Below are 13466 nucleotides of genomic sequence, written 5' to 3'. Positions count from 1 at the left end.
TTTATTTTCTTACTTGTGTGCAGGTACTAGTTTATGACCCGTAGCTCACAACCTGTTCGTGAGCATATCTCTGACTTTGACGGTGATTTCGAGAGGTCTTTGAGAAGGAAAAAGAAATCACAAGCGTCTAATCCTCCTAGTCCCGAACCTGAATTAAAGGAGCAAGAAGTTGAAATTGAGGTTGAAGAGGAAGTACCAACCATGGCAGTGGACAATCGAACCATCAAAGAGCTTTCTGCCTCAGGTTTGGCCAATGCAGCCCCTCTTTGCATCCAATACCCTAGGGCAACCCCTGAGAAGACCGATGAATTTGAGTTGAAGTCCAGCTTGCTACATCATATACCCAAGTTCCATGGGTTATCAATGGAGGACCCCAATAAGCATTTAAAGGAGTTCGAAATCGTATGCTCAAGTATGACACCGGTGAACGTGGACAGCAACATATTGAAGATGAAGGCTTTTCCTTTTTCTTTGTTGGAGAAGGCCAAGGATTGGTTGTATGAGTTGGCTCCCGGCACTGTCACATCATGGGAGAGTATGAAGCGAGCCTTCTTAGAGAAGTTCTTTCCGACATCACGAGTCATTCTTCTTCGCAAGAAGATTAGTGGAATTCAGCAAAGCCAAGGTGAATCTTTTCCAACTTATTATGAACGTTTTAAAACTCTTGTTGCTTCATGTCCACAACACCAAATGAAGGAGGAGCTACTTCTTCAATATTTTTACGAAGGTCTTCTACCACTTGAACGACAAATGTTGGATGCATCAGCGGGAGGAGCTCTAGTGGACAAGACACCTAGGGATGCCAAAACTCTCATTGCTAATCGAGCACTCAATGCACAACAATATGAAGGTGTTGGGCAGAGAGACACCCCACGGCCACATCATGTAAATGAGGTATGTTCTATTTCTGAGTTACAATCCCAAATGGCTAACCTTACATCTATGTTGTCGCAGTTTGTGGAGGGCCCCAAAGCGCAAGGAGCTACAATTTGTGGTGTATGCTCCATTCAAGGACACCAATCTGATCAATGCCCTCAATTAATTGAGAACGGAGGATGGGAATCTGCCAATGCCATGGGCTATGGGAATCAAAACCAACCGAGGAACTATCCATATTCTAACACATATAATCCAGGTTGGAGAGACCACCCAAATTTCAGATGGAGAGATGCACAACAACCTGCCCAACAAAGTAGATTCCGACAACCTCCGGGTTTCTTTCCAAGGCCAATGGCACCACAACCACCTCTTCAAGCACAATCATCCCAAACCAACTCAGGTACGTCTATGAATGACGATAAAACATATCAGTTACTAACCACAATGGTGCAGGGAATGCAGAACCAAGCAAAGGAGGTTAATGAGCTAAAGAAGCAAATGGGCGAAATGGCAGAATTTTTGGGACAATTCCGTGAAAATGGTAAGTTACCAAGCACTACGGTGGTCAATCCAAAGGGTGGCTTTGAAACCGCCAATGCAATCACCTTACCGAAGTATGCAAAGTTTTTGAAAAAGATTTGCACAACAAGGAAACGGATTCAGGAAAAAGAGGTGGTACATGTAAGTGAGAATGTCTCTGCAATATTGCAAAGAAAGTTACCACCTAAATGCAAAGATCCAGGTAGTTTCACCATCCCTTGTGTAATTGGTAATAAAAGGTTCGAACATGCTATGCTAGATTTAGGTGCATCAATTAATGTCATGCCATACTCTGTTTATGCATCTATGAATCTAGGAGAGCTTAAAAATTATGGTGTCATTATTCAATCAGCTGATCGATCTAATGCATACCCGAGAGGAGTTTTGGAAGATGTTCTGGTGCAGGTGGACCACTTGATTTTTCCTGCAGATTTCTATGTGCTTGACATGGAGGATTCAACCCACTCTCCACCATCGCCACTCTTACTTGGACGACCGTTCATGAAAACAGCTCACACCAAGATTAACGTGGCCAAATGAGCCTTAACTATGGAGTTTGGTGGTGATATGATTAATTTTAAAGTTTCTGAATCTATTAAGAATACTAATGATGTTCATTCTTGTTTTGTCATAGATGTGCATAAGGACATAAGGCCGAAAGGATCCACACAAATCAAGAATGATGCATCTAGAATCACCATCGAGGAAGGAATTGGATTGGAGCACAACGAGCATGCCACTACCCTAAAAACATCCAATATGGATGTGCCTTGTGCTAAAATTGGCGAGAGGGTGGCTGTCCTTGGAGCATTGCCACAACATCCTAGTAAGTTTCCAATCCCAATTCCGATTCCCATTTCAACTAATAGGTTGTTACCTTCTTTGGTGCAGGTACCTAATCAATCTCAAGGTGGTGGGAGCATGTACATGGACGTTCAGAACCAAAACATCACCATCAGGGAGGATCATTATCCCCTCCCATTCAGTGAGCCGGATTATGGAAGTATTGAAGGGCATGTTATGGAAGAGATCCCATTGCATGCCGTGGGCTCTAAGTGAGAAATGAAGGTTTCGTCCGGCTGCAAGACATAAAAGAAAGCGCTACTTGGGAGGCAACCCAATACACTAAATAAAATAAAGCTGTCCATTGATCTCCGGGAAGTTACGAAAAAAAAAAAAAACAAAAATGTAACTTTCACAAAGGTTGTTTGCTTGATGCCCCACTACTTGGCAAAACTCTTGAAGCGGAAGGCATTGGAGCGGAAGGCATCGGAGCAGAAGACATAGGAGCGGGAGGCATCGAAGATAGAGCATTCGAGGCCTCAATACTTGGCCAAACGCTGGATGACCCAGGAAAAAGGTGCCTCTGGAGATAAGCCGCAAGCCTTTGACGGTCACTTTGAATTCGACCTTCGGATTCTTGCAGCTCATCAAGCTTCCTCTTCATGCCCGACGAATAGTTATTTGCAAGCACATGCAAACTTCTATTCTCGTACTTAAGATGTTTGATCTCCTGCTTAAGAGTTTCCACCTCTGCCATCAATGATTCCACCTGACGGGACCGAGCAAGCAGGCGTTGGCCCATGTTGGACACAGAGCTCGCACACTGAACACTAAGAGCGAGGGACTCTTGAATGGCCAACTCATCGGACCGTCCTGACAGCAGCCTACTATCTTTTGGAGTGAGGAGGTTCCTAGCTACTATTGTAACTGTTGTGGCGTCCTGCATCACGGAGTCTTCATCTATAAGAGGACCGTTAGAAGATAAGAAAGAAGGGCGCCATACATTACCTTGATGTGGCGCGACTGTATCACTGCTGAGACTCAATTCTAAGCTAAGGTTCGATGGGTTTGCCATTTTTCAAAAATGTTCAAAGAGAAGGGGTGGATAGAGTTAAATTTCAAAGGGCCGGAGATGATTTTCACAAATAGGCAGTCTTCAGAGTGTGTATGTTGGTGGTGATCGATAGCTCTATAAAAAGCCAAGGCGACACGACCACCAATTCAAAAAGCCATAATTTCCTGCGTAAAGTTCGGTGACGATCTCTCGGCTTTTCAGAAAACGCATTCAACTTTGTCAAAAGATATCTGACAAAGTCGAAAACACGTGGAGGCCATCATCGCAACTACACGTCTTTAGCCGACAAGCGCAAAGTTCGGCGACGCTTTCTCTGCTTTTCAGAAAACGCGTGCAACTTTGTCAAAAAGAGGCGCTCGTTCAGAAATCGAAGAGGCGTTGTTCAGAAATCGAAGAGACGTTTGTCGACAAGGGTAAAAGAACAGTACCACCACTTGCTATTGAGAAATCCCTATATATGTCGACCTTCATCTCTTATGGCAAGGCAGACCTGAAGAAAATGCCCAACTCTTCCTCACCTCTGAGGGCGCACTCCCAGCAAAGCCTTTCGAAATACTCAATTTTTTCTTCTTCCCCAAAGATGATACCAGATGCCTGGAGTATAGATGACCCAGGAGGAAACAGTAGATTGAAGCATGTGCTGATTCATTCACCGCTTCTTCAAAAGCAAAGGTATCTCATATCATCAAGGTTAAAAGCAAAAGTATCTCATATCATGCTCTTTCCCTGTCCTTTTCTTTGTCCTTGTTCTTACTCGCATGGCAAAGTGAAAGAAGCAATCAGCCGGCACTTGGAGTCAGTCTTCCGATCTGGTTCCGACTGCCTGGAATCTATTCCTGGTTGCTTACTTAGCGTTGCTCTCGAGTAGTCATCTTCAACGGTTGATACACTTCCGGAGAAGGGACCACTTCTGCAAAGATTGAACAAAGAAACAGATAAAAGGGGTAAGCTCAGACCTTCGGGGGAGAACAAAAGAATCCTGCTGCCCAGTTCAAGAGTAGCACAAAGGAAAATCAACGATGGGAGGAAACCAGTTCAAGAATGAGCCTGTGGAATCATCAAGATCAAGCCTCAGTGCAATCACCAAGGAGAAGAGGGTAACTAATGTTGTTGATGCAAATTCGTGAGATTTTATCACCCATAACTTCAAGTGTTGTTCCTTGCTGTTTTAAGGTGTTTTTAAATTGTTTTAGTGTGTTTTGTTTTATAACTCCGAAAATCACATAAAAATTTGAAAAACATTTTTTGAAAAGCCTAAAAAGAGTGTTTTGAGTTGTTTTTGTGTCTTAGGGTACCTTCCAACATAATAATGAGGATTTGGTTTGTAATTGCATGGCTGTTAAAGAGAGTTATAAACATGGATGAAAATTTGATTTACTCTTGGTATATGCTTGGTTATGGTTATAATGTATGACTTCACATGCAATCATAAAAGAAAAATTCGTTTCTGTAACATGCTTGAAGGAAGGAACTCATAATAACGCTACATCCCTGTGAGACTCGAGCCATTACTTTCTTTGGAGAGTTATAATCTGTGATTCTTTGTTTTCTAAAGTTGTTGCATGATCTCATTATTCCTTGCTTGGTTGCTACTTAGAATGCAATTGTATCATGATAGAACTAAATGCTAGAACTTATATCCGTTTCATTCAAAGCATGACATTGAATTGCATAACATATATCAAGATGAAGTTGTGTAGTTGCCACCATAGCCAAATAGCCTTACTTCCCATATTTCGTATATGTTGTAAGTTTTAACCCCGTTGAGCCTCATTTAGCCTATTTTCTTTGCTAACCACATCACCCCTTACCTAGCCTAGAGTAGGACTTTCCTATACCCTTGTTCTTGAAGTATAGTGAGCATGACTTAAATGAATTCCTTTTGAGTTACATTCTGCAAGAAAATGAGTGTGGGGGAGTAAAAGTTTGTTTTTTTAAGTTTATATGTATGTTTTGAGATTCAAAAGAAAAAGAAGAAGAAAAGAAAGAAAAGGAGTGAAAATAAGTGAGAATGAACTCACGAGCGTTGATGGTTGAAGAAAGGGTCCAAAAAAGATGAATATGGCCCTAAGTTTTGTGTAATTCCCCCTTGGGTGATCAAAGTTGACTTCTGCATTCTAAAGGGAATTCTAAGTGCCTAATTCAATACTTTGCTCACTATTGCTTAAAGAACGTTTGTTATCCTTACCTTTCATTTTTAGCCAATTACCCCAAGCCCCGTTACAACCCTTGACTTCTATCTTGAGTGTTATGTATTTCAATTGTGGAGTTTGAATTTGGTATGAGCATATGGTGTCACTGGTTCTCGCATCTAAGTAGTAGCATTCCATTCATGAGATCATATCTAAACATGCTTATTAACTCCAGAAATTGCTTCCTTTGAAATACATATATGTGAGTGTTCGTTTTTATGTTTACATCAATCTTCTCACATATAACTAGTTTAGGGTGTGTAGTCAGAAAATCTGAGTGAAAACTGAGTGCATATCTTGTAAGGAATTGAGCAAATTCTCTAAGGCATGTTACTACATTCAAAACATGGTTTTAAATGCTTAATTGTGAACTAATATGTGGTGACTATGATTAAGTATGTACTTAAGTGTAAGGATGATCAAAATCTGTGGGAATGATGATTTTTGACATGTCATGTGCATTGGAAATCCCTGAGGCAACGTTGGAAGGTTTAAGATTGTCTTTGGTTTGTTTCGTTTCGTTTTATTTTGTTTTTCTGTTTTGCTCAAGGACTAGCAAAAGCTAAGTGTGGGGGAATTTGATAGGAGCATATTCATGCGACTTAAATGGCTTGTTCTCGTACATTTACGTTATGTTTCTTTAGTTATTTTAGTCCTTTATGCTTCTTTCGTGTGTTTTTAGGTTCATATGGCTAAGGAAGCAAAAAGATGCATTTTGGAGCATTTTGGAGCAAAATCGGACTTGGATTGGATAGCTTATGTTTGGAGCAAAAGGAATGGACGAAATTAAAGACCAAACTATCATAACCACCTATTATCACTTATCATCACCACATATCATTCATTTATCACTTATCATAATCATTCATTTATCACTTAACATATCATTCATTTATCACTTATCATATCATTCACTTATCACTTATCATACTCATTATCATCTACACATATCATTCACTTATCACTTATCATACTCATTATCACCTACACATTTCAACCATTTAAACACATGCATTTCAACTCACATGCACACCCACCTCTTTCCACCTAATCCACATGCTTTCACAACCTAAAACACATGCACATTCACCCTAAATCAATCACATACACAACCTGCCATCATTTCTCCCCTCTTTGCCGTGCATTGCACATCAACACATTCCAGCTTTTCTCCTTCTCTTTGCAGCCACACTTCCACATGCATTTCCTCTTTTCCTAGCTGTTTTTCCATCATTATTTCAACCTAACATTCACCCACATGCACCCTTTAAACAAACCCAAACATGCAGCCACATATTCCACCCTTTGCCGTGCAAAACATCTCCATTTCAGCACACTCCACATGCAATTCCAGCTTTCCAACCTAGCCACATTCACATGCATTCACTCATAATCATTCACCAAACTTGCAGCCACATTTCCACCTATTCCTAGCTGTCATGTTCCCTCTCATTTACCTATAAATAAGCATGCATTGCAGCCACAATTTATTCATTCCATTCACCACAGAAATTCATACACAACACACCAACACAAAACTGCCCATTCTATGACGTGCATCCTCTTCCATTTTCTGCAGTTTTTCTCCTCCATTGCTTCCATCTCCAACCACTCCCCACTCCTTTCCACATACACCTAAAGCCCTAAACATCTCCTTAGACCTTGTGCTACAACAACGAGGAAGAGAAGAGTGCCTAAACGTTCATACAATTCAAGTTTGAGTTGTTAGAATGTTTAGGTGTTTCTTTGATTTCAATGTTTTAATTCAATTCTCTTTGTTTTGTACATATGAGGAATGGAAGAGAAGAGTGCCTAAACGTTCATACAATTCAAGTTTGAGTTGTTGGAATGTTTAGGTGTTTCTTTGATTTCAAAGTTATGAGGAACTAAACCCCCCTTTAGCTAGGGGGTGATTCGAAACTATGTTTATGTTTGCAATATGAATTGATTAACTTTCGTTGGAATTTCATAAGTTGTGGATTCAATTTGTTTAACCGTTTGATTGATAACTTATTTATGTATGTTTATTGAGAATGCGCGCTTAATTTTCATGCATGAATATGACGCTAGAATATAAGTGAGTTTTACCTAATCGTTATGAACTTATATACACAAGTAGTGGAGGTTACTTATAAACAATCGCGTTAAATGAATTCTTGGCACGAGTTTCATGCTCATCATAGTAACGAATGCCTCGTCAACACTTATAGTTTTCATAATACTTAATGATCTTTGATTGTATCTTTATTGTGCTTTTCACGTAAAGGACTTTTGGAGAATGTGGTGAATTGTGTTGCGCTAACCCATCCAATTCATTAACTTAAGGAGAACTTGACGGTTAATTTAAGCAGACCTAATTAACCCGGGGTGTTGAGTTTCATAACTTATCGAAAGACCAACTGAACATCAATCTTGTATGCAAGTGTAACATGTGTGGAGAAGAACCCCTTGGCTATTCCATCATCCATATTTTCATCACATTCATATTTACATTTTGCCTTTAATTATATTCTGTCCATTTAATTTAATATCATCCAAACACATTTCCCCCATATTTCGTTGAGTCTTAATCATTCCTATTTGTTTTATTTTTGTGTCTTTAAGCTTTTGGAGTCATAAACACTTTCAAATTCGTCTAAATCAAGTTCTATTTTCTGTTTGAGTCAATTTGATTGTTTTAGGCAGTTTGAGTTTTTCAAAGCTATTCTGAGTCATAGTAGTCTTGTTAAGAGTCTTTACATTTAGTTTTTGTGTTTTCAAGTCAATTCAAAATAGATTAGCACCTCTAGTTAATTCCCGGTTAGAACGATCCCTACTTACATCATTACTACAATTGTCACAAATAGGGTTTAATTTGTGTGCGTATAATTCTCGCATCAAAGAGAGAGAGAGTTGCCAGAACGGGAGCAACATAGATGAAGCCAATGGCTAGATGAGTGAAAAGATGAAGAGTTGCAGCGTAAGAAGGCTTAAGTTTTTTTTATTGGGAAAGTAGAGGTTATAGGGTGAGATGATTGGATAAATAACTAGGAAAAAAATATAAAATGCATATATAATGAGAATAATACCTAAGTATATATATATAAATGAATAAATAAATGATATAATATTAATAGTAGTGGTACGGTACAATATACTACTGGTAATGGTTTTGAATACCATTACCGTACCGAAAATGTATGGTACGGTACAAATACCGTACCGTTACCAATGGTACAAATTTTTTGGCACAACTTTAGTATGATACGATTGGTAATTTGGTTATAATTTGGCAAAAAATTCCACCCCTAGTCGTAATAGAACAATCCCTACTTACTCGTTCTATGATTACATAATTCGCAGGATTTGGTTTGAGTGTTAGTTTCTAGCATATCACTCTTATATTCGATGCTTTGAATTCAATTTCCCTCTTATCCCAATATCGTTTGTATCAAATATATAGATATTCTTTTTCTTTCATTTGCTGTTAATTTGAAATTTTAGATACAGATGCCGCAAAAATTGGATTAATCTCCATAAAAACGCACACAACAAAAAAAAATGATGTTATTTTGGCTGAAAGTACTTCATGCTCCAAGGGACCCCAATTCTTCAAGTAGAGAAGTTAAATCCGAGAAGGACGAACCACCTTCCTTAACAGCCCTCGCTGCCATCTCTTTAAGTACCCTGGCTCTGGCTCTCATTCCCTCTGCTTCTTCACTCACCATGACTTGATTTATAGCCTTTTCTATGGCTTCCCTCTTCACACTGGCTTCCTTCTTCACATCTACAAATGTACTCCATTGTTTAACACCAACAGCAACCCCAGTTCTCAGTACCAGAGTCACCAACTTCTCATTGTAAAACTGCTCAGCCGACACGGGCCATGTGATCATTGGTACTCCGGCAGACACTCCTTCAAGGATAGAGTTCCACCCACAATGCGTCACAAAGCCTCCGATTGCTTCATGCTCAAGAATCGGCACTTGTGGAGCCCAACCTCTTATAATTAGTCCTTTACCTTCCATTCTCTTCTCAAATCCTTCAGGAAGCCACTCTTCTTTATCATTCTTTTCTCTCTTCACAACCCAAATGAATCCCTGCCCAGAAGCCTCAAGCCCCGCTGCAATTTCTAGGAGCTGAGAGTCAATGAAATTGGTCATACTTCCAAAACATATGTAAACAACTGAATTTGGTTTCTTAGAATTCATCCAATTCAAGGACTTGTGCTGACCAAGGGAAGCTTCGTCATCTGCTGCCTTATTCCATGACGAAATCGGGCCTATATGCCATGCCTTCCTCCCAAACGCTGTCCTGTAATGATCTGCAAAAGCCGGTTCAAGTTCGTAAAAGCTATTAACAATAAACCCAAAGCTCTTTTCCTCACACTCTCTCGAAGCTTTAAACAACTTGCTGAATTCGGTTTCAGCATTTTGCTTGATAAAGGCCGGTATTTGGCTTCTTATCAGCTTGATCTCAACTGGAAAATTAGGAATAGTAAAAACTTCTGAATCCGATGACAGCTTCAAGTGAGGCTCGTACAACAGCACACTAAGGGTAGCACACAGAGCGAAAAAACCAACACCATGAAATATGATCCTTGGAATACCAAACTTGGCGGCAAGATCTGTTGCCCAAGGAAAGAAAACGTCTGCAACGAGGCAATGAGGGCGGTGTTCGTCTAAAATCTGCTCAATTTGTGGTTGAAGAAGGAAGGTGGCTTTGAAGAACTTTTCCTTCATCTCAGTGGTGGTAGCTAAGTTACCACTTTCACATCCTTGAGGCAACCCTACCTCCTCAGTTGGGAACTTGATGACAAGAATTTCAATATCAAATCCCAATTGCTTGGTGCTTTGGATTGCTTTGGAAAAGAGAGGTGCATTGAGAGGGGTGGTCACTAGGGTGGATTTTACACCATGAGAAGCAAATAGTTTGGCCATGTTTATAAGGGGTATGGTGTGCCCTTGAGCCATATATGGGAAGAAGAAAATGTGAAGCTGCTTATGGGATTTAGTTTCCATGGGGACTTGACAGAATGCACAAAGCAGCTCAAACAATAGATGGTGATGAAGAGAGTTGATACTAAACAATGAGCTGAAAGATTCAATATATTACTTTGCGACTTGGGATTTGAGGACTTCTTTTTAAAAAAGGTCATGTCCTGGCAAAGTCGTTATCTTTGAATATATCAACGCTTTGACGTTTTGAACCATATGGTCTTTGTTACCTCATCGCATACGTAGATCATTTTGTTCACATTATAAAAGAAAATAGAGAAAAGACAAAATTGAATCGTTTCTTCTTATGTTTGGACTCAGAGTTTGAATTCTTTACCAAGGTATGATTGAAATCGTAAATAACAAAGCATGAAAATCGACTAACAATAAACAAGGTTCTAAAAGACGCTAGGAGCTAATTGGACGGTGGGCTAGGGCCCAGTGGCTAGATGGCTAGGCAGGACCTAGACGGATTTAAGTAAATCTGTTATATTTTGTGTAAATAAGTGTTTGTTTATGCTTAAAATATATATAATTACATCATAAATTACAAAATAAAATGACATATATATTATGAAGTATTGAAACATAATGAAAACATAAGGAACAAGCATATAATGTGTGCTCATTTAAGTATTCAACAAATCTCTTACAATTTATTAAAAAAATAATGCAAGTGAGTTGCAACCTAGACGGATGTCTAGACGGGTCTGGGTAGCCTGGGTGGGTGCCTAAGTGGTCTAGGTGGACGCTTCAACAGGTCTAGACGCCCTTTTGAGATTTTCAAACGCCTAGACATTAATCAGGACAATGGCTAACCGCCTAGCACCTAGACGGGGTCTACGTGGCGCTAGGTGAAGATTTTTAGAATAGTGGGTAGTGTGGGACCCAAGACTTGGTCCAAGATTTGACAAAGTTGAATGGGTAGTGTGGGACCACAATTTTCTGGACCCATGATTAATGGCATGAAGGACCAGGGTAATTGAAGCTAGACCTGATAATTTTTTACATGATCCGTTAACATGATACGTAAACGACACGAAAATAACGTGTTTCAGATCGACACGTTAATTAATCAAGTCGTTTTCGGGTCACACGATAAGAACCCGCTAATAACGGGTCTTTAATAGGTTTATAGAAGGGTGACACGCAGGTAACCCGTTTTAACACATTAAGAAAAATGTTATTTTGATGATTTAATTTTTAAACTAATAAAAAAACTTACTATAAAATACAAAAGTCATAGTATATACTAGAAATTATGCCCACGCGTTGCTACAGGATTAGAAATTGTATAATCATGTTTTAAAAAACTACCAACGTTGAATCTAGTATAATGAGTAAATGTCTAGCCTTACAATAGTGTCTAAATTTGAACCAATAAATGTATTCCTAACTTTGTAGAAGTGTAAATTGTCAGTAATAGATTTAGAACTTAGGTTTCAAAGTGTACAATAACATTGATTAATTTAAACAGAACTACCTCAGCAAGGTGAACGATTGTATTTAGTCTAGAAATATCAAAAGTCCAGAAATATCCTTGTTTTGTTTGTTTACAAAGGTAATTTGTTGCAAAAAATTGAAAGCAAGTAATTTTCAATTTTGGAATCCCACAACGTTAGTAGATTAAAGAAAGTGTTTCTACAATTATATTCAAAACCACTAAACCGCGCCATGACATCATTTGGCTGGAAACAAAAAGAAATTTGTTTGAACAATTAGGAACAATACAATTGTAAATCTTCTATATATAAAGCCAATGGAAAAGTGAATAGTGATTTTGATGCCACCAAGCTTCAACAAAAATGTTTGGACAATATTGCCCCCAAAATAAAAAAAATTTCAAAGGCATCCCAAAATAATGCATCAAATAAGACAAAGACATTTTCATTATTTTAATAGTATTTTTTTAATGATTAATTTTTTGGTGCTTTTTATTTTTAATTTTAATAATTAGTACCTCACAATAGGCTAGCAATAATGTGATTCAATTTCTCTATTTTTATACATGTTCAAAACATCTTAAGAGGCGCATGGCCGATTATAACAAAGATAATTCGCACGCGGATAATAATGTAATTAAATAAGGAGAATTGTTATTAACACTCTAAAAATCTCATTTAGCACTCCAAACTTTCTATAATTAGAAAAAAAAAATACACTTATGAAGAGTGTAGAATGAGATTTTTAGAATGCTAATAACAGTTCCCCTAAATAAGTTGTTAAATGATTTTTATTTTTTTTTTAAACAAACGATATTATCTACATTAAAGAGAAGAGGGTGGGCTTAACCTTATAATGTGATTCAACCAATTGTTTATTAAATATTATTTTTTCTATTTTTAAACACGTTCAAAACATCTTAATAGGCATGTACTGCCAGTTATAAAAAAAAAACTTTCACACGTGAATAATAATATGATTAAATTAATTATCAAATGATTGTTTTTTATTTTAAATAAACAATATTATCTATACTAAGGGGGAGGGGACGAGCTTAGCCTCACAATGGGCTAGCAATAATATGATTCAATCAATTTTTTATTAAATATTATTTTCTCTATTCTTAATGTAAATTCTATAGAGACCAATTTTATTATGTGAATTCAATTGCTTCAATTGGTTTATCAATGGTTTCTTCTAGCATGATCTAAAATTATTCATTTACTTCATGTAAGATCCCACATCGCCCAAGGGAGTGATCCTCATATGTATATTCTCATCCCTACCTAGTATGAGGCTTTTTGGGAGCTCACTGGGTTCGAGTTCCATCGGAACTCTAAAGTTAAGCGAGTAGCGCGCGAGAGCAATCCCATGATGGGTGATCCACTGGGAAGTTCTCGTGTGAGTTCCCAGAAATAAAACCGTGAGGGCGTGGTCAGGGCCCAAAGCGGACAATATCGTGCTACAGTGGTAGAGCGGGCCCGAGATGTGGTGGAACCCCCACCGGGATGTGACAATTTGGTATCAGAGCCTAACCCTAGCCGTGGTGTGCCGACGAGGACATCGGGTCCCTAAGAG

The 13466-nt window shown here is 38.6% G+C and overlaps 1 protein-coding gene across 1 annotated transcript; it reads right to left on the bottom strand.

Annotated features, from left to right (window-relative positions):
• Positions 1–8792: 8792 nt before the first annotated feature.
• On the bottom strand, positions 8793–10783 carry LOC137729257 (UDP-glucose flavonoid 3-O-glucosyltransferase 7-like). Its single transcript, XM_068468128.1, has one exon. It carries the CDS (start codon positions 10467–10469, stop codon positions 9036–9038), a length of 1434 nt encoding a protein of 477 aa, XP_068324229.1. The 5' UTR covers positions 10470–10783; the 3' UTR covers positions 8793–9035.
• Between the last annotated feature and the right edge of the window lie 2683 nt (positions 10784–13466).

The sequence above is a fragment of the Pyrus communis genome, chromosome 3, assembly GCF_963583255.1.
Source record: "Pyrus communis chromosome 3, drPyrComm1.1, whole genome shotgun sequence".
Taxonomy (NCBI): domain Eukaryota; kingdom Viridiplantae; phylum Streptophyta; class Magnoliopsida; order Rosales; family Rosaceae; genus Pyrus; species Pyrus communis.
This window is presented reverse-complemented; position numbering and strand designations above follow the sequence as displayed.